The sequence below is a fragment of the Eulemur rufifrons genome, chromosome 7 (genome assembly GCF_041146395.1).
Source record: "Eulemur rufifrons isolate Redbay chromosome 7, OSU_ERuf_1, whole genome shotgun sequence".
Taxonomy (NCBI): domain Eukaryota; kingdom Metazoa; phylum Chordata; class Mammalia; order Primates; family Lemuridae; genus Eulemur; species Eulemur rufifrons.
The window spans coordinates 11,125,797-11,150,628 of NC_090989.1; the positions used below are offsets into that span (position 1 = coordinate 11,125,797).

The following is a 24,832-nucleotide window of genomic DNA, read 5'->3' on the forward strand; positions in this document are numbered from 1 at the left end:
CAGAGTAAGATCCTGTCTTAAAAAAAAAAAAAAAGAGTATAACCTTAATTAAATGGAACACAAGTACCTGTATACCATAATTAAATAAAGCTTTTTAGAGAAAACAAAATCAGGAAGAACTCAGTTCAATTCTTAGCTCTGTCACTTATGAGTTATGTTCTCTTGGGCAAGTTACATGTCTCTGAGCTTGTCCCTGGTCTATAACAGAGAAAATAATAGGGTCATCTGATATGGAAGAATGAGTTAATGTGCATAAAGCTTTTGGCACTGTGCTTTTCAGGTTACTGATTTTCTTTAAATTATTTTTGAAATGATATTGAATGTATTACTGAATTATATTCGATATGCTCTTCTCTTTAAAGTGGGAAAATGACTTGATTCATTGTGATATTATATATTGGTTTCATCCACGATTCCTGGTTCATATAACTCCCACAGCCCTGTTATAGTAAACAGAATCCCTCTCTCTGACCTTTTCCTACCCTCCTTTCACCTGTCCAAGGCAGGACTATAATCTGATTGTGGGTCCCAAGACCCTTATTCCAGACAGGGTCCTGCCTGAAGAAAGGAATGCTAAGCAGAGAGGCTGGAAAGAATCTGAACAGACAGGCCTTGCTAGGTTTCCCCACTTAGTATGAGATCATACCCTTTTTATCCAATTATATTTCTACACAGTTGTCAGTCATGCCTATGTAATGAAGCCTCCATAAACACCCAAAAGGACAGCGTTCAGAGAGCTTCTGGATAGCTGAACACATGGAAATTCCTGGAGAGTGGCACACCCAAGGAGACCATGGAAGCTCCATGTCCCTTCCCCCATACATCACCCTGTGTATCTCTTCATCTATATCCTTTGTGATATCCTTTAAAGTAAACTGGTAAATGTAAGTGTTTCCCTGTGAGCTGCTCCAGCAAATTAATGGAACCCAAACAGGAGGGCATGGGAAGTGCTGGAGGCCTGGACTTGTGACTGGCATCTGGGTAGCGAGGAGAAGTTTTGGGAACTGAGCCCTCACCCTGTGGGATCTGATGCTATCTCCAGGTAGATAGTGTTGGAATTGAATTAGAGGACACCCAGATGGTGTCTGCTGCTTGGTGTGTGGGAGAAAACTCCTTACATTTGCCACAGAAATCTTCTGTGTTGATTGTTGAGGAGGGAGAGCAGAGAGGAAAACATAATTTGAGTGTTTTTCCTAAACATTCACTCAAAGATTTCTAATGAGGATTGACATAAGAAAAGATGGAATCATCTTCAGTTACATTCCCCTTCATTCCAAAAGTTTTGAGATGGTTTACAAAGAGACTTAATTTCTCATCTTAGTGTAGTAGAATGCAAAGACAATATTAGGGGTAGAAGAAAGTAAGAATATGAAAGATAATATGAAACCAAGGTTGGCCAAAATATAAGCAATAAGGTCACATGAGCTTTCCCCAAATTGAGCCACATATTTGATTACTGTGAACTATGTACTAATCTGAATTATTCATTTTATAAAATGGCCTTTAATAGGATTTTACTAATAATCCAGACTCCATAAGATTATCTGAGATAGAATTAAAAATAAGGCCAATTATGGCTCCAATCTTCATATAAAAAATTTTATACATAAACTTTTAAATGATTAACACAAAACAGTTCATTTATTTTTCTTCTTCCACCCCAGAATTCTATTTTACTATTTTAAACATTTTACTACTCCCCAATTGTTATCCTCTTAGGAAACGTCATATCCTTGATTTCTGTCATCTCTGTAACACATTAATGATGAAATCTAGTGATATTATCCAGAATTAAGAAGATTATTATTAGCACTCTACAAAAGTCTACTAAAAAGAAGATAATAAAGAATATAGTTAACTCTTGTTCAAACTTGTAAGTTAATCAGATAATGGTTTTAACCAACCTTCCCATTTAAAAACAAACAAACTTACCTGGCCACATCAAATGATTGTGCCTTCTGTAATTTAGTGTTTAATTGTGACCCGGGACCAGATCTACTAAAGGAAGAACTCTTTGGCAATGTGGCTGCTGTAAAAATAAATAAATGTTGAATAACTAATTCTACAAAGATAAATTTATTTATGAAAATTAGAATGCATAGTCATCAAATCTGAAGCAGAAATAATTCCTCTTTTCTTACCAGCCTGGACTTAAAAAGACCTATTCTCTCCTTACTTTCTATCCTCCTGCCAAAAATGTTTCTACATTTACTTTTTCTACCAAAAAATCGCCTAAGTAGTAATGCTGACATCCATAAAATTTTACTTTTCATTAAATATTTAGTATCACATTTTATAGGACCTGTTTCAATAAAGAGGTAACAGCTTAAATATATAAAATAGCATATTCTTAACAGCACACTAAAGGAGCTGAAGTGTTAGTTTCAGATGTAGGAGTCAAAAAGTCACAGACAGCAGTCTTGGCCAGATAACATGTGATGCTAGGGAGGGTCAGCTTTTGTGTCTGATTCTCATTTGAGCTGGTTAACTGTGTAAGAAAAAAAAAACTCCTAGCCTCAGCCACATTCCCTCACCCTCGCCTGCCATCTTGCAACATTTGCGACTGGCCACAAAAGAAAACAAAACTCAACAGTGTGTGGATTCACTGACACTTCTGGAAAATCAACTTCACACCCTGTTTTAGCTGCCAACACATCTGCAGTTGTGGTCATATATGACAGATGGACTACATGTGACAAGAAAATCTAAAAAAAAAAAAAAGGAGGTACATTTAGATTCTCTGGCTGTAACTTAGAGACATATCCTGATATATATAACAAATTTGGGGGCTACAGACACAGAACTGTTTCAGATATAATGCTATTGAATTTACTCAGACATATTCAAAGTACTTTTTAAAAAAATATTTTCCATATTGATATGAATTCATTAAGATTTGTTAGACTAAGCCTACCTACATCTATAGTTTATGCTTTCTATTAACTAAAGGAAAAAAATACGTTGAATAAAGTCTCAAAATGAAATTAACTAAGCCAGGAACTGTTAAATCCTTTCCTTCAATTAAGCAAAAAAGGTAATACTATAAAATAGTATAAAATGTTCTTTTTTCTCTCCCCTACTCCACATATAATTCTATTCCCAGGGGATTGGCTTGCTTATTAGCAATTCATAGCAGCTAAAGAAAAGTAGTAACTGATACATAAAAACACAAAATGTTCAAATACTGTTTAACTTCAATTGCTCCCATCAGCCTTTAAAAGGAAATTATGCCCTTGGCTTCTACCGTTGAGTTCACCTTTGTCCACAGTGGTACCTAGAAATCTATAATTTCATTCCCTTTCCCTCTTTCTACCTTATTATATCCCATTTAATATGTTGGGAAAAAATGAGAAATTAAGTAAAAAAAAAAAAAGATATTTTCCTCTGGAATAAAGTATCATTTAAATATAATCAGAAAGTGAAGACAAAAGATTTAACAATAATAAACAGCAAAATACAAGTTGTAAAAATGCAGTGTATGGTTTCAGCAAGTCACATACCAGGATGAGCAAATGCAGGCAGAGGTTGCATAACAGGGGGAGCCCCATTAGCCAGGGGAGGCACTGCTGCTGTGGGAACAGAAGATACTAGGGATGGAGACATTCCAACAACTGGAATGGATCCCATTGGCACTGGAGCAACAGCTGTAAGCGGTGGCATGCTGGCGATACCTCCTATACCTATGAAAAAAAAAATTCCAAGAAAATTCACTTCCGATCACGTTTCTACATTTAATGATAATTGACCTAGTACTGCTTGAAGAAGAAAATCACTGTCTGGATGTAATATATTCCCATTTAAAACATGGCTCAGAGAGCTGGATTGTTGAACGCATACATGGAATTGCTGGGAGGGTCCTGCCTGTAGAGGCAGTGTAAGTTCTTCATCCTCCCTAGTACTCTAGACTATGCCTCTCCTCCATTTGGCTATAATTGAGTTGTAACCTTTATAACAAGCCATTAAAGACAAAATAAATAAATAAATAAATAAAATATGGTTTCAGATTAATCGTTTTGAAGAGTGTCAAAAATTATGTCAAGGATCATCACATCAAAGGATTCAAGACCCAACTTGAAGAGGAATCAAACAGATGAGGATCAATGAGAATAAATACAGTGGACTTAAAGGCATCAAATATAATTAAATCCATTAATTCAAAAATGATATTTAAAAACAAATAAAATCCCAACTGGTCACCATGGGAGGATGCTAGGCAATCAGTTTATTATTTTTTAAACTAGTAAATGAAATGTGAGGAGACAATCACACATTCAACCTGCCTTTCCTATATATACTGTACCTCAGGGTAATCTAACATCTGATGGCGGGAAGCATCTCTTTAAAAAAGTATTCTAACCAATAAGTGAAGAAGAAATGATAAAATAACAAAAAATGGTTCCTTTCTTTTTTATTTCTTTGTCTCAATTTTTAAAACTTCTTTTGTGTTAAGTAAATATATTTTAGTGTTTAAATTCTTCTGTTAATTTTTTTTATTATTGTTTAAAAGTAGCTTTCTAAGTAGTTGTTCTAGGGATTAAAATCTCCACGTCCCATAATGAATGCATCATAACCTACTTCTAATATGGGCAGGACATAGAAACTTTGCACAAATATAGCTCGGTGCCCTTTCTCCTCTGTGCTATTACTGTCACACACTTTATGTCTATATATGCTATAGGCCCAGAAATACAGGGTTAGAGTGATTACTTTATATACTCTTATATCCTTTAAAGTTGAGAGAAAAGGAGAAAAATAGATTTATAGGGTTTTTAAAATTAACCTACATATTTATCTTTTTTTTGAAACAGAGTCTCAGTTGGTTGCCCCGGGTAGAGTGCAGTGGTGTCATAATTCACCGCAATCTCAAACTACTGGGCTCAAGCAATCCTCCTGCCCTCAGCCTCCTGAGTAGCTAGGAGTATAGGCATGTGCCATAATGCCCAGCTAATTTTTCTGTTTTTGGTAGAGACAGGGCCTACCCTCTTGCTCAGGCTGGTCTCAAACTCCTGAGCTCAAGCAATCCTCCTGCCTTGGGCTCCCAGAGTGCCAGGATTACAGGCGTGAGCCACTGTGCCTGGCTCATATTTATCATTTTTGATGTTCTTCCTTTCTTTTGATACATTTAAGTTCCCATCTCCGATGATTTCCTTTCATCCTGAAACACTTGCTTTAATATTTCTTTTAAGGTAGGTTGGTAGCAATGAATTCTCTCAGTCTTTGTTTATTTGAAAATATCATCATTTCACCTTCATTTTTAAAAGACAGTTTTGCTGAATATAAAATTCTTGGTTGGCTTTTTTTTTCTTCTTCTTCATGAGTTGTTTTTCCCTTGCTGCTTTCAAGATTTTATCTTTGTGTTTGGCTTTCATAGTTTAACTCCAATGTGTCTAGGTATGGATCTCTTTGTATTTGCCTATTCAAGGTTTGTTGAGCTTTTGAATGTGTAAAATAATGCTTTTCACTGAATTTGGGAAGTGTTTGGCTTTTATTTCTTCAAATATTTTTTCTGTGCCTTTCTCTATCTTCCTTCTAGGATCCTCTCGACATGTATTAATAATATATTGGTATATTTGATCTTTTTCCACAAGTCTGTGAAGCTTTGTTAATTACTGTCAATCCTTTTGTTCTTCTTTGAATTGAATAATTTTTATTGATTCTGCTTCAAATTCACTGATTCAGCTTTCTGCTATCTTGAATCTGCTATTGAGACCCTCTAGTAAATTTTTCATTTTGTTTATTGTATTTTTCAGTTCTAGAATTTCCATTATTCTTTTTTGTAATTTCTTTTTTCTTTTTGAAAATCTCTATTTGTTGATTCATTGTCATAGTTTCCCTTAATTCTTTAGTTTCTTTAGTTCTTTGAACATAATTGCTGCTTTGAAGCCTTTGTCTGCTAAATAAATCTGACAGCTGGATCAGAGATAGTTTCTACTGATTGCTTCTTTTCTTGAGTATGAGCCATACTGTCCTGTTTTTTAAAACATCTCATAATTTATAGCTGAAAATGGACATTCTAGATAATGTATTTTGGTTACTCTGTCTCTGATTTTCCCCCAAAGGAAAATCAAACAAAACAACCAAAGGTTGTTCCTATCTTTATTTAGGAACTTACATGGGCTAAATCTGAAAACTCTATCCTCCCCATGTTGTGCAGCCCCTGATGGCTCTGCTCAGTTGGGATTTTACAAATTATTGTTTCTATTTTTAAGGCTGCCTTGCTTGGGTTTGCCCCTGTATCTACATAGCACAGTGATTGGATGGAAGTTGTACTCAAACACCTGAAGCCAGTAAGGCTTTCTTTCCCTGTCAATCAATCTGTAAGTCAACACAAAAATGTACTCAAAGTTCAGACCATTTTAATGTCTGCCCCAGCTTTTGTATTTTTTAGGGCCATTTCATATATCCTCCATACATGCATGTAGCTTGAGGGTTGGTCAGGAGTTTTGGCTAGCTTGGGCCCACCCTGGTGTTAGCCTCACATGTGCACTGCGCCTCAACCAAGAATATACACTCGCCTAGCCATGACCACAACTAACAGAGCTACCGGCCCTACCTGCTCATCTGCTGCCAAGATCGTCACTTCCACTGCCAAAGCTGCTGAGCACAGGTATTATTTCCACTCCAAAACAAGTAGGTCCCCTTCAATAACAGTAGCAAGGCTGCTAGTATTTCCAACCTGCTCCTCCATATTAACCAAGTTGAAGGGTTGGGAGTAGGAACATGCCCAGGAAAGAATGCCATAGACTTCTACTTTTCCCACTATTCATACCTGAAGCTCAGCAGCTTTTCAAGCACAAATGATTTTCAGATAGTTATGTATCTTTGTTTGACCTCCAGAGCACTGAAATGGTTATTTTGTCAATTTTGTCCAGTCTTGTAGCTGCCCTTGGGGGAAGATTTTGCAGATCTCACTCAGGCATGGTCGGAAATCCCATCACTGAAATGTCTTTCAGGTTTCTTTTAACCTATAGGCCCCTCTCCATGCCTTTCTTTTCCTTACAATTTAACTGCTGAAAGACCTGGGTCACATGACCTGTAGAGTTTCCCAGTCTGGATTTTGCTGATTGCATCCTCAGGGTACATTTCAACATTTTCCTCTATCTGTATTTCCTGCAAATAGGCAGATAGATTTGAAGACTGGATCAGACTCGGGTTGGATCTCTTTGGTAACACTATAGAAAGCACATAAAATGTAGTTGTTTTTTTGTGATCTTGGCAGTCATTGATGCTTAATGCCTATATTTATTCATTTATGGAGAGTTGCAAAATAGTGATGTTCTAATCTTACCATCTTTTTGTCATTTATTAGCTGGAATACTTTTATAAAGAGGTGCTTCTAATGAGAATATGTTAGTTGGCTATTTGGTTGTATAGCTCATGCAGGAAAAGTATGATAAATGCTTGGTTCTTTCTCTTTACCTGTTTTCAAGATAATGAATTGGTTCTCTATGATCCTCCTAAGGTGAATTTTTTAAAATAAATATCATTATTGAGTCATACATTTAAAAGTATTTGAGTTTTAATCCATGGTACTTATTACCACTTTTGAGGCTCAAATTATCCTGACTTGTGCCAATGTGAGCCTCTTCAAGTTAGCTTCTGAGAACTTCTGATAACACCCTACTATTCTTTGATAGCTTCCTTGCTGACCAGTATTACAAGATGAGTCCTTCCAAACTCATTATGCACATTTCATACTGTAGACCAGGATTCAGCCATTTCTCAAAAAAATTCTGGTTTCTTTTAGTGAGAAATGGTATTTCAAGTTCACAATCTGGGCTCACTGCTTTGCTGTGGTAGATCATTGTTTCTAGGCTTTTCAGTGGACAGAGCTACGAGAAGAAGGGATGGATACATGAATAGGCAGATGGGGGAGAGGAGAGAAGCCTTATGAGTTCATATTGATACTTCCAATTTGATAATTCAAATCCAAAACCATACAGCTTTCGTTTAACATTTGATACTCTCTACTACATTGGTATCTCATTCTTCCATGCTTATTCTTTTTTCTTTTTGTAGCTGCCAGGGATACTGTGTTGAGAACTTCCACACTTAGAATACAGATTTTCAATGTACATAATAGAAGGGAATGATAGAATTAGACTATTCCATAATTACTCGTTTGTTTTATCACATATTTAAGATACAACAGTTTCAGAACAATACTAATACTACCACTAATATAATTTCTGAAAGCATTAAATCATTTTTTCAAACATTCCTGCCCCCCTTATATTATATAGTTTTATTGTATCTACACTGTCAGAGCACATAGGAATTACATCTTATACTCTCTCCTTCCTGACTTCATTTAGGTCTCAGTTCTACAGGTAACTATATATTTAATGCTCATCACCAGTCCTAATACTGATGTATCTCTAGCTATTTTTGGTTGTCTGAAACTCATTCTCTAACAGATTCCTCAAGAAGGTTCATGTTAATATTCCCTGAGTCCTTCCAAAATGATACAGTTTGTCTATGTTCTTTCTACTTGAAAGTCAGTTTTTCTGGACACAAAATCCTTGGCTCATTCTTTCTCTGAGAATTCTAAATATGTTACTCCATTTTCTTCTGGCATAAAGCACTGCTGTTGAAAAGTCTGAAGATAATCTAATTTTTTCCCCTTGTAAGCCATGTGCTTTCTTTTTCTACATGCCCAAATAATTTTTTTTAAATAGAATATATCTTAGTGTTGGTCTTTCTAGATCTATATTCTCAGCCATATGATACTCTTTTTTAAACATAGTTTCAAATCTTTTATTTCAAGACAGTTGTCTTGAATTCATATTTAGCATCTGTTCTATCCTCTTGGCTTTGGTTTTCTTCTTCAGGGACTCCTATTGACCATAGAGTCAATAGTCTTTGCCTTAAAAATTTGTTACTGTTTCTCAAATCCTTTTTTATTTCTACTTTTCCATTTCCTTTTACTTTAAACACTTTCCTCTTCCTATAATCTATTTCACTTCAGACAGTACCTCTTGTGGTGCTTCCAGTTTAGTCTTCATTTCTGAAATGGATTTTTCTTTTATTTCTCATTTTTTTCCTCAATTCTGTCACTTTACTCCTGACATTTTTAAAATTCTGATTTATACTGGGATTTCAAGTCTTCTATCATTTCCATAGTAGCTTTCAGCTTGTTTTGAAGTAGTGCATTGCTGGTGTACCTTCATTGTCTATAGGTGTTACTTGGCTCTTTATTCTCTTTTTTCTAATAGTAACATTGTATTACTTGACCTTGTTTGATAACTTCTGCTGTGGATTTGCCCTTGCTTGAAACTTTCGGTTGCCTATTTTTAGTTTAGCCCTGCTGCCTGGGATTTCTTGTCTCTGTCTTCCTCCACCACTTTTGTCTGGACCTTCTCTTTCCTTTGTCTCCAGGAGTACTGCTCAGTTTTGATTCTACTCCCAGTCACTTCTCCTCAGTATGGGGCCCTGTCCCCAAAGGAAGCCTTGTTGTCTTGAGGATTCATAGGATATAGACTGCTCCAGACTTCTTAGGTCTTCTTATCCTGGGCCCTTTGTCCTCAACCAGTACTGCAGAGAGTTTCAGTTGCTGCTTTCAGTCTGCTCGGTTGAGCTTTCAGCTATTTGGGGATTCTCCTGTTCTCAAGTACACTGGATACCTTATTTCTTCCTTCCTCCTCCTGCACCATTACAGATTTCCACACTTCTGTTTGTATTTCTTTTTACTAAGAGCATGTATTACTTTAATAAAATTTTACAGAGAATGTTGTTGAGCACAATGGTTGTCCCTGAGTAATAGAATTTAAAGTAATTTTCACTTTTTTTCCAAGTCTTTTTGCATTGCTGATTTCCAATTGGCATCTACTGTTTATACAATGAGAAAAACAGATTATTTATTTTGAAGAACAATAACAATGTTTATAGATACTGAAAATCCAAGGACAAGAAAAAAACTCTAACCTGGGTTTTACTAGGTGAAAGTACATAACCATGCATCTCATTTGGATCAGATTAACTTTGTATATCAACATATATCAATATGTATCAGATTGAACTTGTTGTTAGTTTTAGAATCCCCAAATTTTATAAGTAAAACAATGATTTGATGACTATATTAAATTATACTCCTAATCACGGTTTTGGCTTAAGTAAGAATGTCAATCTACTCAAGCAACAACTAAAAACAAATAAAACAAACTAAAAACCTTTCATGAACTATCATTCAGATTTTCAAAAGGCTTGACAATGGATATTGTGCAAGCCAGTTAACCTTCAAGATACCCCATCTGTACTGCAGGCCCCTAAATCTTAAAAGCAGACTTACTACAAAAAGACACCGAGAAAGACGACTTTGAAATACCTCAAATTAATTGGCACCAAATGAACAATTTAAAAAATATTGTTTAATCAGACTGGTAAAAGGATCTTTTAATCTCCAAATTTGTTAAAATCTTCTCTTACATCATAATTTTTCCATTTTAAGTGACCCACAAGGCTTTTAAATAGCCACTACAAAGACTATCATCCTTTTATCAATTGACTACCTTTTCTGAACAAATGATTTTCTAAATAAATACATCTATATTCTGAATGCCATCACCTCTTACTGTGCTAAGTCTTAATTCTTGAAATTCTCCCATCTCCTCTGAATCACCGAGTTTTCCCTCTCGACTCTGTAAGAACGTGGGAGCACTTCGGCTGATATGCTCCTCCAGCTGTTTCTCTTCACAGTTCAACTCTCTCTTCTCTTCCAAGCCTCCAGTCAGGTTTTTGTCCCCACTGCTTCACTGAAACTCCTTGTCAAAGTCACTCACAAGCTCATCATATCAAATCCCATCACTTTTCTGTCTTATTCTAACTCAATCTCTCAGAAACAACTCAAACAATGGAGGATTCGCTCCTACTTGAAACACTTTTTCTTGGCCACTAGGACACAAACCTTCTCCCATTTCATTCTTGTCAGTCTCAGTTTCTAGCTTCTTCCTTTTTACCAGACCTTTAAGAACTGTCACATCACACCAAGACTTAGCTCTACATCAGCTGCTCTTTGCTAGCTAAACTTTCTCCCTAAGATATCTTAACCACTCCTGGGGCTTTCACACTATCCATATGCAAATTCTCCCAGAGTTTACTAATCCCTTCTCTGAGCTCCAGGTCAGTAGTCATCCCACTCACCTCAACTTAGAAATCTATTAGCCCCCTTAAACATGGCCAAAACTTTTTATTTCCCCTCCCAAACCATTCCTCTTCCTGTTATCCCCACCCTCAGTATATGGTTATACCATCCATCTAATTAATCGTGCTAAAAACCTTAATTCTCTTTCTTCACTTTTTATTTCCAATCTATTGACAAATCGTTTTTATTTTTTCTTCGAAACTATAAGCTACAATGAATCTAATCTGTCCTCCACAATGATTACCACCAGCCAGATCTAAATCACCATTACCTCTTGCCCATAGCAAAAGCTTCCTAACTGGTCTCCAGAATTCCATTCTCCTTCCCTACAATCTAGTCTTCACATAACCCAGATTTTTTTCCTAAGGGTCTATCAACCATGTCACTCCCCCACTTAAAAGCTTTCAACTGCACTTGGGGGAAAAAAACCCAAAACCCTAACTCCTTAATATGGTTTTTAATATTAGGCCCTAAACCCTCTGGCTCCTGCCTTACCTCCCTGTGCTCATGGCCTACTCATACTTCAGCTACAAGTTGCTCCCACACCTGGCAAAGCCAAACTCATTTTAGCTTAGGATCTTTGCAGTTGTAGTTCCTTTTGCCTGGAAGGCTTCTCCCCTAGGTCTTCACATGGTTCTCATCATCTAAGTCAGCCTAAAAGTCATCTCCTCTGAGAATTCTTCCCTGGCCACCCTGTCCAATCTGTCTCTCTCTATCCTATTACCCTGTTTTAATGAATTGATTGAACTTATTCCTACCTGGAACTATTTATTTATTTGCTTGCCTCCCCCACCTTGAAATAAGCTCCATAGCCGTAGGAGCCATGATGTCCTGCTCACGACCACGCTCCCAGAAACTAAGATACACAGGTGGGGCTTTAAAAAATAACTGGTTTAATCCAGTAAAACCATGTACTCTGGCAAAATGAAAAAAAAACAAGAGAAAAGTAAACTGCTCCTGAATAAGGTAGGTGCAGAGTAAAAGAAGAATCATGCTATGTGCAAACACACCAAGAGAGAAGAAGGAAATTTTACTCATAGACTTTCCTGGAATTCAGCTGGATGCCCTTAGGCAAGTCATAATACCACCGCACCCCAATTCCCTCTTCTATAACATAGGGGCGTTGAACAAAATGATTGCTCAGACCCCTGCCCGAGCCTTAATTCTACAGTGTGTTAATATCTGCATTTAAAGTACATGCAGTCGAGGAACCCTGGAAGAGTGACACTGCACGTCACCCAGCTGGTTTGGTGTTAATGAAGGCAGGAGGGAGAAGGTAACCTAGAGCCCAGAAAAACCGTGGGTTTGGAAGCCTCTACCTCCTTTGTTAAATTGGCCTTAAGATAATTGTTCAACTTCTTAGAATCTCAGTTCCCTCATTTATGTTACAGGGCTAATAATTTCTGATTAATTTGGGGGTTATTGTAATCAAATAAAATACTGTATGTGAAGGCACATACTATATCTAAGGGCTAAGAAATGCATAGTCAGATAATTTTTAACATTAATTAGAAAATAATGATAATAGTAATAAACTATTTTATTCTCAAACAGCTGGAAAAACTATTTTTAAAAAAATTACCCTAGTTTGAACTGAGAGGTGGGACTAACAATACTAGTAAAGAGCAGATCTTCGTGAAAACTTGGGCAGACTTGATTAGGATCACATACTCGTAACTTCTCCTGTGTCCTCATATTCCCTCATGGCTTATCCTCTTGAAAGTCATTTACTGAGAATGTTGATGTGATGAGAATAAGGTGAGGAAAGGCAGAGAGAAGGCTGCAGAAAGAGCTATGGGCTGGCTGGCAGGGTGTCAGGTCAGCAATCCCGGTGGGTTCCCTTCCTAACTTGTGGCAAGTTACTTAAGTGACTGTAAAACCTTCTCAACAGTGAGGCCACAACCTCCCTGAAACTAAATCAGCAATATCTCCACAGTTGAAATTCCCATAGCGGAATGGAACAAGAGAAAACAAATGAAATGTTACAGGAAAAATTACTGACCCCCAGGTTTGAGGGGAAAAAGAAGAAATGGGATGCCTCTGGCCATCTGACCCTTTCTCCACTCTGAAGTTTCTTCTTGCAGCACTGGAAGGAAGCCAAAGGAAAACCAAATACCCTTTAACTATTTTAACACATGGGTCCTGAACAAAAATTGGTTACAGGGACCTTCAGAGATTCAGAGCAATTTCCACTTAAATAAGCTGGTTAACTAAAGGTTAATCACCGTGAACACACAATGGACAAGACAAACAAGTGCCCTGGTCACACAGAGCTACTGTACTCTTCACTTCTGCTCCTCCCAGCCTTTGCTCATACATGAGTTTTTCCTTATTCTCTTGAACCACTGTCCTACGTGTCTAAAATTCTTCCCCAAACCTGTATCTTTCCGCTTACAAAAACTAGCCTTGTGGCTAAACCTCACCAACAGAAAGGTAATACATTGTTTGTTTTTAATAGGAAATCTAATGATAAGTAAAACCAGAGTATTTATTTGTCTAAGCTTATCATTAATTGTATCAGAGACAACCTGAATTACTGCTGATTGCCCCTCCCAAATCTAATTCACTTTATCACCTATCATCAGCTATATCAGGATGAAAAGAGGGAAAAAACTCTAGTCGAAATTTTTGTGTTTTGTTTTAAACTGTTAAAGAAGCTCCCCATGAATCAGATGTTAGCTCTGATTACTGTGATCTTCAAATCAACCTAAATAATTAAAGTCTAGGGTGAAACAGAGAAGAAATCAGAACTGTTGATGATCTCAGACAATCAACTAATTAACGATTAATTTATGAGAAAAATACCTGGCTGAAAGATAACTTTTTAATGGAATTATGTTTTTAATCATGATACCAATGTTGTTTTTATTTTCCATTCCGTTTTGTTCTAAGAAAAAATTGAATGTGGCTAATTGACCCAATACTGTAATTCAAAAAATATATTTCTAGATACCATAATCCAAAGGAATTATTTAGGCACAAGGAGAAATAGACATTATGGAAACAGAAGCCAAAAGGAGGTATGTGACAACATGAAGGGTCAATGTGAAGAGCAAAAAAGGGGGCAAAGATGCAGCAGACCACAAAGCTGTTCCCAACTGACAACCAGCACCTTCACATTCATTGATCACTTTCACATCCTAGGGAACATGCTCCTTCTACTCAGCACTATCTGCCTGCCCGGGGCCATCATCTTTGAGACAGAATTTCATAATGCTATGAAATTTGAGACCTATTTGAGACCTCCTAGAATTTCATAATGTTATAAACTAAGAGGGGAATAAAAGAGAAACATTTATTTTTAAAATACACAATGAAGTATAGGAACCAATTCATTTTCAGACTTACCAAATGCTGGTGCACTAGAAATAGCAACTGGTTGCTGTTTCATGACAGGGGGAAGTGAGGAGGGGAGCTGATATCCTTGCAGCTTTAGTTTGATAAGTTTCATAGCTATGGAAAACTCCACTTGATCCATTCTTCCATCATTATTCATGTCAGCTAGTGCCCTGCAAACCAACAGCATGAACTCAGAACAACTGTGACCATAAAAGAACCTTTCCAAAACCACCACTCCCACTGACACAAAAACAAAATCATTAGCTCTCTTACCCCCAGGGAGAACAACGCAAAACAAAATTTGTTTTCCAAGCCATGGGGAATAGCCTGTAAATACTGGCAAGGTCTTATTAACATAAAATATCTTTTACTCTGCTACTTTTTACTTATATTCTACCTCAGGTTATTTTCAGCCCCAGTGTGAGGATTTGTATTTTAGACATCAAAAGGCATTTCTTATTGGAGTTATGAAAATGTTCTAAAATTAGATAGTGGTGATGGTTGCACAACTCTGTCAATAAACTACAAACCAATGAATTAGACATTTTAAACTGAGTGGACTTTATTATGTGATTTATGTCACAATAAAGCTGTTGGGGAAAAACAAGGATTTAGAAACTGAATGTCATGGCTACAGATGTTTGGTTAGATTGCATTAACTGCTCTGTGGAGTTCTACAAACCTAAACATGGGAATACGACTTGCTATGCTACGCTATGCTACCCTATGCGATGGTATACTATACAATAATGCTAGTATTCTTCTAAAACTCTTAAAACTTTTCTTTAGAATCCTCTCCTGTACCACCCAACAACTCTGTAATGGGCTTACAAACATGCTTGCTGTTTGAAAATTGTACTCAATCATACATGCTCCAAGCACAACTTATAATGAGCTTCAAGGCAAAGTATTTTCTCCCAAACAAGAGTAAGCAAAAGGAAGAAATTTTGTTCTTGGAATTAGAAACCACATTATACAACCCAAATTGTGCATATTCATGACTTAACCTCTTCTGCATAAAAAATGTTTATTAAGATTTCATTTCTTTTTAATTGAGATATTAAAAGCATGAATATTTATTCATATATTTGAAACCAATTTTATAAAACTGTATTTGAAACATCAAGTAAGACCAGCTAGTTCAATTAAAATGAATGACTAGCAATCTTTTAAAATGAGTTACATCCAGATAGTGTCTATAAAAGAAAATAAAGTTACATAGAAAATAATCCCATGTAGTGTCAGTTAAAGAAAGAAGATATGTAACAGAACAAAAAGCATGGCATATAACAAAGATTAAAAATCTCTAAAAGTGATAAAAATTGTATAAGCACAACTATTTTGGAAAAGAAAGATTGATCATAAAGCAGGAAACAGAGCCCCATGGCTACAGGAACCTCCCCCCTCTTTCCTCTCTCGGGTCCTCTTGCAGTCATGACCCCTTCAGCAAACCATGCCAGTGAACTCCAAATTCCCCTTCCCACTAGTGAGCTTGACCATCACTTTTCGGATATTTTGTGGTCATTTGGGTTTGTACTTCTATGAAGTGCTTACTTATATACTTTGTCAAGTTTTCTGATGGATTCCAGGTCTTTTTCTTGTCAGCTTATAAATTCATTGTCTGTAACATGTTAACTGTTTATCTGCAGATTTTTCAAAGATTTTAAAAAATTCGATATTTGTTATTTTCTATATAATATACTTACTGTATAGGAATTCTAGATTTTTATACAAATTTCTTTTCCTTTTTTAAGACACAGATTCTCACTCTGTTGCCCAGGTTGGAGTGCAGTGGCTCGATCATAGCTCACTGTAGCCTTAAACTCCTGGGCTCAAGTGGTCCTCCTGCCTCAATCTCCTGTGTAGCTAGGACTACAGGTTTGTACGATCATGCCCAGCTTATTTATTTATTTTTTTAAATTTTTTTTGGAGAGATGACATCTTTTTTTTTTTTTTTTGAAGAGATGACATCTTGCTATGTGGCCCAGACTGGTCTCAAACTCCTGGCTTCAAGCAATCCTTCCCCCTCAGTCACCCAAAGTGCTGGGATTACAGGCATGAGTCACTGTGCTTGGACCGATATTTCTTTTATTATATAGTTTGTAGGTGTTTAGTCCTTGATTTTCTAAGATTGTATTATTTTATTACATTTAAATCTTTAAACCAACTATAATTGCATGGGGTGGGGAATGTTATCCCAGGGTTCAACCATATTTCATGGATTCCTCACTTTTCCAGCAATATTTATTCCATCCTCTTCTCACTGAACTAAAACACATTTTTGTCATGTATTATGTGTTCATATTAAGTGAGATCTATTTCTGTATTATCTCTTCTGACTGAACAATTCCCAGGTCAATATGACAATGATATGATCACTCTGGCTCTCAGGGACATTCTGATATCTGGCAAGGTTTTATTAAAACTTTTCTTGGCTATTCATGGATGTTTATTTTTTCCCTATGAATTTTAAGATCAGTTTACTCTACAAACAACCCTACTGGGATCCAAAAACTGTATTAAATTTAGATAATAATTCTTGGCAAACTGATAAATTTGTTATAGTCTGCCCACCAAAGAAAATAGTATCTTTCCATTTGATTGATTCTACAAATTAATATTTCCTTTTTAATAAAACTGTCACTTTTTTCAAATATGCTTTTTCTTGTTAAATGTATTCTAAGAAATTTTATCATTTTTTGCCAGAGTATTAAATGAAACATTCCCCCCATTTCCATTTGTAAGTGCTTATTTCAAGCATAAAGAAAAACTTTAATTTTTAAAAAATTATTTATCCTGTATTTAGCATAAATACTATAGAAGTTACTAAATTTCTGTGAATCTTAATTTTTTTAAACTATAATCTCTTGGGTTTAGTAAGTATACAACTACATAACTAGCAAAAAATTAGCATTATCTTTTTTTCCCAATATTTGTGCCAATCCTCTTCTTGCTTCTAGACATTGCTAATCTAGCAGTCAGGAAAAAATAAATAAGATACCACTGAATGCCTTCCTGCTCAGTTCTGAGTTTAAATGAAATGGATTTAGTATTTCAATGTTTAGAATATTTGGTACTGATTTTTCAAAATGCTCTGACATATTTAAAAGTAGTTCCTTTTCTACTTATTAGAAATGGTTACTGTATTTTTTATCAAATGCCTAATCTACACCTGCTGGTGTGATCACAAGTTTTCTTCTTTTTATCTGCTGAAATAAAGACAAATGTTGATAGAACTTCTTAAGAACCAATCTTGTACCTCTGGCATAAACTCAAATTGGAACTAGTGTGTTATTCTTTTTATACATTGTAGAATTCTATTTACTAAGATTTTGTTTTGATTTTTTGCATCTATATTCATAATTGAAAATGGTCTCTGGTTGCTTTTTGTACTAACTTTCAGGTTTTTGCTTTTGTTTTTGGTTTTTGGAGACAGACTTTCACTCTTGCCTAGGCTAGATTGCCATGGCATCAGCCTAGCTCACAGTAACCTCAAAGTCCTGGGCTCAAGTGACCCTCCTACCTCAGCCTCCTGAGTAGCTGGGACTACAGGCACATGCCACCATGCCCTGCTAATTTTTTCTATTTTTTGTAGAGATGAGGTCTCAATTTTGCTCAGGCTGGTCTCAAACTCCTGAGCTCAAGTGATCCTCCTGCCTCGGCCTCCCAGAGTGCCAGGATTACAGGCGTGAGCCACTGTGCCCAGCCAACTTCCAAGTTTTATAAAGGAAATTAAGTAAATAAAATGAAATGGTGAACTTACCTTCTTTTGCTGAGTATTTTCAAAAAGAAAGTCAACTATTTCAAATAGCTTTCAGGGGGAAAATACTCCCTCTAAGACAACCTCAACAGATATACTAAAATCAACCAATCAATCAATCAGGCAGATTCTCCCTCCTTATTCCCCACCCCACTGCCCCAAAAACGTGTTTTCTAATGAGAAACGGAAATATCCAATGTGGAATAATAGTGGGTTAGAGGAGAAAAGACTTTCTAGTAATAGCTTAATTAGAATCTAGTGTTTCTCTAAAAACCTTCTTATTGAAGTGCCTCCACGGGTGAGAAGAAGAAACATGTAATCATTAGGTTCTAGGGGCTTAACTTGAAACCACTCACTATAATCCCAACATCTGGTTGAAAATTTTGTGGTTCTCAAAAAAACAAAACAAAAAAAAAATCTCAAAAAACAAAACAATTGTGGGGACTCCCTGGTAATGAAAATTCAAAGGAATTTATGGAAATACAGTAGTTACTCCTACAAAGCCCAGCTCTCCAAACTTTCCCCGAATACAATAGAGTTGGCATTGTTTCAAAAAGCTTCTCTGCAAAAAACTGCTTCCCCTCTGCCATCCATTTCATTTCCCCTGTATAGTTATTTCTCTAGTTTATCTGTTTCTAATAATCCCCCCAAAGACTAACTATAAGTCTGACAATACTGAAATTAAATTCATTTAATTTCCAAAGTAAAAAATACACTAAAAACAATGTAAGTCAAACAATTGCTATATATGACTCTTGAAACAAAGTCATTTTAAATACAACGTTAACCCTTATATTAAAATCTGTATATAACCACAGGCAGAGTTGAGTTGAGAAAGAGAACAGAGGTATCAAGCTTTTTGTTTGATTTGTACAAATAAACCACATATCATTCTTATACACTGTTGGTTGGAAAAGTGTTGCGACTCCAAAAGAGGGAAAACTAAGTTCGTATTTACCCCTTGAACCAGCAACTGCACACCTAAGAATTTACCCTGGAGACACGCTTCCAATAATACAAAATCCCACATACACAAGCTCATTCATTGCTGTATTATTTATAATTGCAAAATATTAGAAATAAACTAAATACATGTATATCGGAGATTAGTTGAATGAACTATGGTATATCCTTCACAATGAATACTATGTAACTATAAAAAGAAAATGAGAAGGATCTCTGTGGAATGATATGAGTGATTTCCAGAATATGTTGTTAAATGAAAAAAAGCAAAGAACAAAAGAGCATTTATAAGAAGTTCCCTTAATTTATGGAGGAAGAGGAAGTAATGTAAACATGAATACACACATTATACATTATGTTTCTGCTTTTTTCCACAAAAATAAACAAATCAAGGATAACAGGAAATTAATAAAGTAGGAGGGAATAGGTATAAAAGGATAGGAGAGGGAGTGAACTCGTCTGAGTACACATTCTTGTATAGTTTTGGTCTTTAGAACCTTGTTAATGTGTTAACGTATTCAAAAAGTAAAGTCCACCAAAATGAAGAGAGACACCTAAACTAAGTAAAAATGAAAACAAACCTAATAGTATTTTAAATAAATAACATATCCACATGGGAGGAAAAAAATTAACCCAAGTAACTTTTTAACACATAGGTCCTGAGTTCAAAAACAAAAAAAACTATAAAGTAACCTTAAACTCTACTTGATAGGTTTGTGGTTTGTAGTGGCTATGACTGTAGCAATTGCGAAACTACTTTGTGTATATCACAGGATTAAGGGAAGAGGCCAGTCTCCTCTTGGCCACTTTCATTTACTGCACCAGGGCTGACGCCTGCAAATTTCTATAGGAGCCTAGCCTGCTCATATCCCATTCGGTGCCCTCTAAGCTGGAGGTAAAACCAAGCAACAGCACAGATGAATTCAGCCTAGTCATTCATTCACTAGGCCACCTAATGAGGGCTAGGCACTATCTAAGAATTGGAGTTAGAACTGTGAGAAAGATAGACAAGGTTTCTGCCCTCACACAGTTTGTATTTTAGTGCAAGCAGACTCTAAACAAGAGAAAAAATCAGACTGATCGATGTGGTGGTAAGTGCTATCGAGGTAATGAGAAAGAGAAGACAGAAGGTAGGCACAGGGAACCACTTTAGACTAGCTCATCAGGGAACACCTCTCTGGGGAGGTGACACATGAAGTGAAGAAACCTAAAAGGTAATGAACCAGCTATGTGAGGATCTAGAAGAACTGTATTACAGGAAGAGGAAAGATTAAGTGCAATGATTATGAAGCAAGAAGGAACCTGGCCCATTTAAAGAATATAAAGTCAGTGTAGACAGAATGCAGAAACTAAGTTATAGGCTGGGAGCTCACTCCTGTAATCCTATCACTTTGGGAGGCTGAGGCGGGAGGATCACTTAAAGCCAGGAGTTTGAGACCAGCCTGAGCAAAATTGAGACCTCATCTCTACAAAAAATAGAAAAATTAGCTGGGCGTGGTGCGATGGTAGTCCCAGCTACTTGGGAGGCTGAGGCAAGAGGATCGCTTGAGGTTGCAGTGAGCTATGATGACGCCACTGCACTCTACCCAGGGCAACAGAGTGAGACCCTGTCTCAAAAAAAAAAAATTTGAGGAAGAGAGTGATGCAAACAGGAAGGGAATAAAGCAAGAGCCAGATCATACTGGGATTTGTAGCCTTGGTAATGACTTTGGATTTTATTCTCAATGGAGAGTTTCAAATGGATTTACTGTTTAAAAAGATCATTCCAGCTGCTGTTTGGAGAATGGAATCTAAAGGGAAAAGTGTGAGATTCCAGTCCTGATGCTCAAACAGTGGCCCCAGGGGAGATGACAGGTTACGACGGGGGCAGTGGCAAGAGAAAGAAGTGTCCAGATTAGGGATAAAGTCTGTAAATAGAGTCCAGTTATATGCTGATGGTTGGATGTGCAGGATAAAGAAAAGAGGAATCAAGCATGGCTCTGGGTATTAGTTTGGGCAGCTGGATATATAAATGATCAATGCCCTGAACTGAGATGGTGGAGCCTCAAGAAAGACGGATGGGAGAGGGTGGCTTTTTTCTTTTTGTAAATTGAGTTTGGCAAATTTATTTTATTGGTGGCTGTAGGCCCTTCTGACATAAACTCAGAAGTGTCCTAAGATAGTATAAGTTACATGGCTGTTTGCCCTATCACGTTCCCATCTTTGAACCAGATCACCAAGCTGTTCCAATCTTTGCCTTTAGGTCTCTGGCTCCCTTCTTTTCTCTCAGGGCCCATTTCCAGGTGGTGCTCCCACCCTGCCCCTCACTTCTCTCCATTTCTGTGGGCCCTCCTGCCTCAGAGTCCAAAGTTCTCATCCAGCCTCTTGGTCCCTTTTTCTTCCCTGTACCTTCTGGCTCTTGTCTGCCCTCTGCTTCCTCCTTCTCCCCCTCTAGGGCAAGGATGAAACAATTTAAAGCACTTCAATTGCCAAAAGGCTATCTGCCAGTTTCCTTCCAGTTCCTTATTAGTAAGACAATTTCTAGGGAGATGTATCATATTTGGCCACTGTTATAATTTGGCATTAAACACAATGACTTGAGTCAATCCTCTGAGGACTAGGGTTTTCTTGTATCCTTAAGTAGAAATCAGATTACAGAGACAAGTAGTCCCCAAAGTATTAACAGGTTACAGTCCAAAGTTCTTAAATTGGTTAACTGGAATATAGTTTCTACATGGGAACAAAGTGTCATAAAGGTTTCCACCATATACTCCCCATCAGTCCATATCACTCATATATTTGAAATGAAGTCTAGAACAAAGAAAGTAAAGCAGAAAGAGAGAGAGAGAGAGTAGGGAGAGAGACTCAAAACAGTTCCCAATTCTCAATCCAAGACTCTCTTCTTCCCCAGATGACCGACATAGGTACATAATACATACGTAACAGGATACATAAAATTTCAGAATCTAACCCATTCCTCTCTCTACAAAAAGGAGCAAGGACCTACCCTGGCAACTTACCAGAAAAACAATATAAGAATACAAGTTTAGTATGAGAGAGGAGGAGAGGAAACTATTTAGTTAGATCAGCTGTTATGACTTGTAATTTTAAAAACCCAGTCTTGAGGAGGCCAAGTATTGCCCAGTGTTACTACATGAATTGTATCAAAGCCAGGTTGAAAGATCTTGCTCATACTTTGTACTAAATTATTCCATCATCTGAGTAGGACATCTGTGGTTTATGAAATTTCAAATGACTCTTCAAAGAAATTTCTTTTGGGAAAAGATAATTTATAAGACTTTTTTGATTTTTGTTTTTTCCTACTAATAGCAATTCTTGACAAAAGTAAAATATGCAATCACAAAATGTATTTAATAAAATGTTAGAAAAAAACTCAAGACAAAGAAAACTTCTGATTCAACCTAGGATTGCCAAATCACCATTTTTAGTGTTAACAAAAATTTTCACAATAAAAATAGTAAATTAGTAAAAATGACTTTGGGTCATTCAGGTAAAAGTTTGGAAAACTTTCTTAATAGAAAAAAGTGAAACTCATTAGATAATACTTTACTTTTCTCCATAATATTTATTACCATAACAATTTTTATGCTGCTATTAACTGTCTCCTTCCACTGGACTGTAATGTGAGTGAAAGCGCTGATTTTGTCTATTTTCTCTGTTGCTGTATCCCTAGCACCGACAAAAGTTACTGGCCCATAGTAGACATCAGACAAATATTTTTTCAAAGTTGAATGAATAAATGTGGAGTGAAGTTTTACTGCAGCAGAGTAGTCATCTTAAGACTGCTTCCTAAATGAACCTTCAAAAATTAGGAATACAATATAAAAGCACAATTCAGTGGAGGAAGTTAACTCTGGGAAAAAACATTCTAGCCAGAGGTCTTGATGATGGCATAAAACCAATCATGTACCAGGATTCAGAGCAAAAGCATCTTGTTATAACAGGTGCACAAGTCTCTTGCAACAGTGTTCCTGTGCTCACATGCGCATGATTTCTTGTTCACATGCTCTTTTTTTCCTCTCAGCCTATTACTTTATTTTAAAAGTAATTCCAATATCACTTGGTTATCTGATTTTTCAAGCTCTAGTAGATCAGAAGTTAGAACTAGAATGGCTTTGTAGGAGCAAGCCTCACTAGTTGAAAGAGACAGTCTGGCAGCCAATATGCTAACAAGCAGGAAAAAGAAAATAAAGCAGACACTCCAGAAAGCACAAGAATCTGGTATCATTCTGCTTCAATTCAAATATATCGGAACACACCCCCCACAACATATCCCATGAAAGCTTTGCTATTTCAGAACACAGTCAATGATTTTTCATAATGATAAACACAATCAAGAAAGGCTTAAATTGTGTTCTATACAGTCTCCTTGAAAATAATGATAAGCTATGTTGATCCATTTCCATAAAATTAGGTTATTAAGTATGAAATGTCCGATTTCCTTAAGTACTAAGTTTGACAGTTGATATCTCTCACATTTCACTTTGACAATTCTTGTTTTATTTTTGTTGTGAAAGTACATCCTCAGTCTTCCAAATGCACAATTTGGCTTGTGATTATCTTTCAATTTTTTTTGGAGCAACTTTTGTGAAACCATGGATAAGTCAAAAATTCATGTTATTTTTGAATATGAATCCTGTTGTAGAACTAATTCTGTGCAGACAGTTCAAAATATCAATGAAGTGTTTGGGAAGAATTTGGCTAATGAACACACAGTATGTAGATGGTTTGAGAAGTCCTGTTCCAGTGACTTTAATCTTGAAAATGAGCCATGTGGGCGACCAGAGACCAAGGTGGATAATGATGAGCTGAAAGCTAAGGTGGAAGTGAATCCATCCCAACCTATGCATGAACTAGCAGCAAGGTTTGATGTTACTATTCCAACAATATTGGACCATTTGAAACAAATGGGCAAGGTAAAGAAGCTGGATAGATTGGTTCCTCATGAACTAAACAAGCATCAGAAGAGAAGCTTGCCTTTCTTTGCTGTCACGACATAAAGTCAAACCATTTCTACACTGTATTGTGACATGTGACGAAAATGGATTCTTTCTGATAATCGCAATGGTTGGATAAAGATGGAAATGCTGAAACCCAGTCCAAAACTGAATAGTCATCAACAAAAGTTAATGGTGTCTGTTTGATGGTCCAGCGCTGGTATCCACTACAGCTTCACGAAACCTGGTCAATCGATTACAGTGGATGCCTACTGCAGCCAATTAAATGAAATGATGAGGATGCTTACAATTAAGCAGCCGAGATTGGTCAATAGAGATAGGCCAATCCACTTGAAAGACCACATGTGGTACAAACAATGCTGTTCAAACTACAGCATTTGGACTTAGAAATGCTCTGTCATCCACCATATTCACTAGACCTTGCACCAATTGACTGCCACTTCTTCCAGGCTTTGGACCAATTCTTGCAAGGAAAAATATTCAATTCTCAACAAGCTGTGGAAAATGCCTTTCTCGATTTCATCACCACTCACTCTCCAGGCTTCTTCGCTGCTGGCATAAACAAGCTATTATTAAGATGGCAAAACTCTGTCAATAGTTTAGGCGCATACTTCGATTAATTGTACTGCTTCTTGTTTGAGATATAATAAACTATACTTTTGATTCGAAATC

General features: G+C 36.6%; 1 protein-coding gene across 6 annotated transcripts in view; it reads right to left on the reverse strand.

The window, feature by feature from the left end:
* Window positions 1–24,832, reverse strand: part of ITSN1 (intersectin 1) — a 196,710-nt gene that overhangs the window by 111,999 nt on the left and 59,879 nt on the right. For 5 of the 6 annotated variants that reach the window (XM_069474971.1, XM_069474976.1, XM_069474973.1 and 2 more), the window contains exons 5-7: window positions 14,489–14,649; window positions 3,501–3,680; window positions 1,933–2,029 (exon numbers count right to left, since the gene is read on the reverse strand). In XM_069474971.1, the coding sequence (XP_069331072.1) occupies window positions 1,933–2,029; window positions 3,501–3,680; window positions 14,489–14,649 (438 nt within the window). The remainder of the gene's footprint in view (window positions 1–1,932; window positions 2,030–3,500; window positions 3,681–14,488; window positions 14,650–24,832) is intronic. The other variant, XM_069474974.1, reaches the window with a different exon arrangement.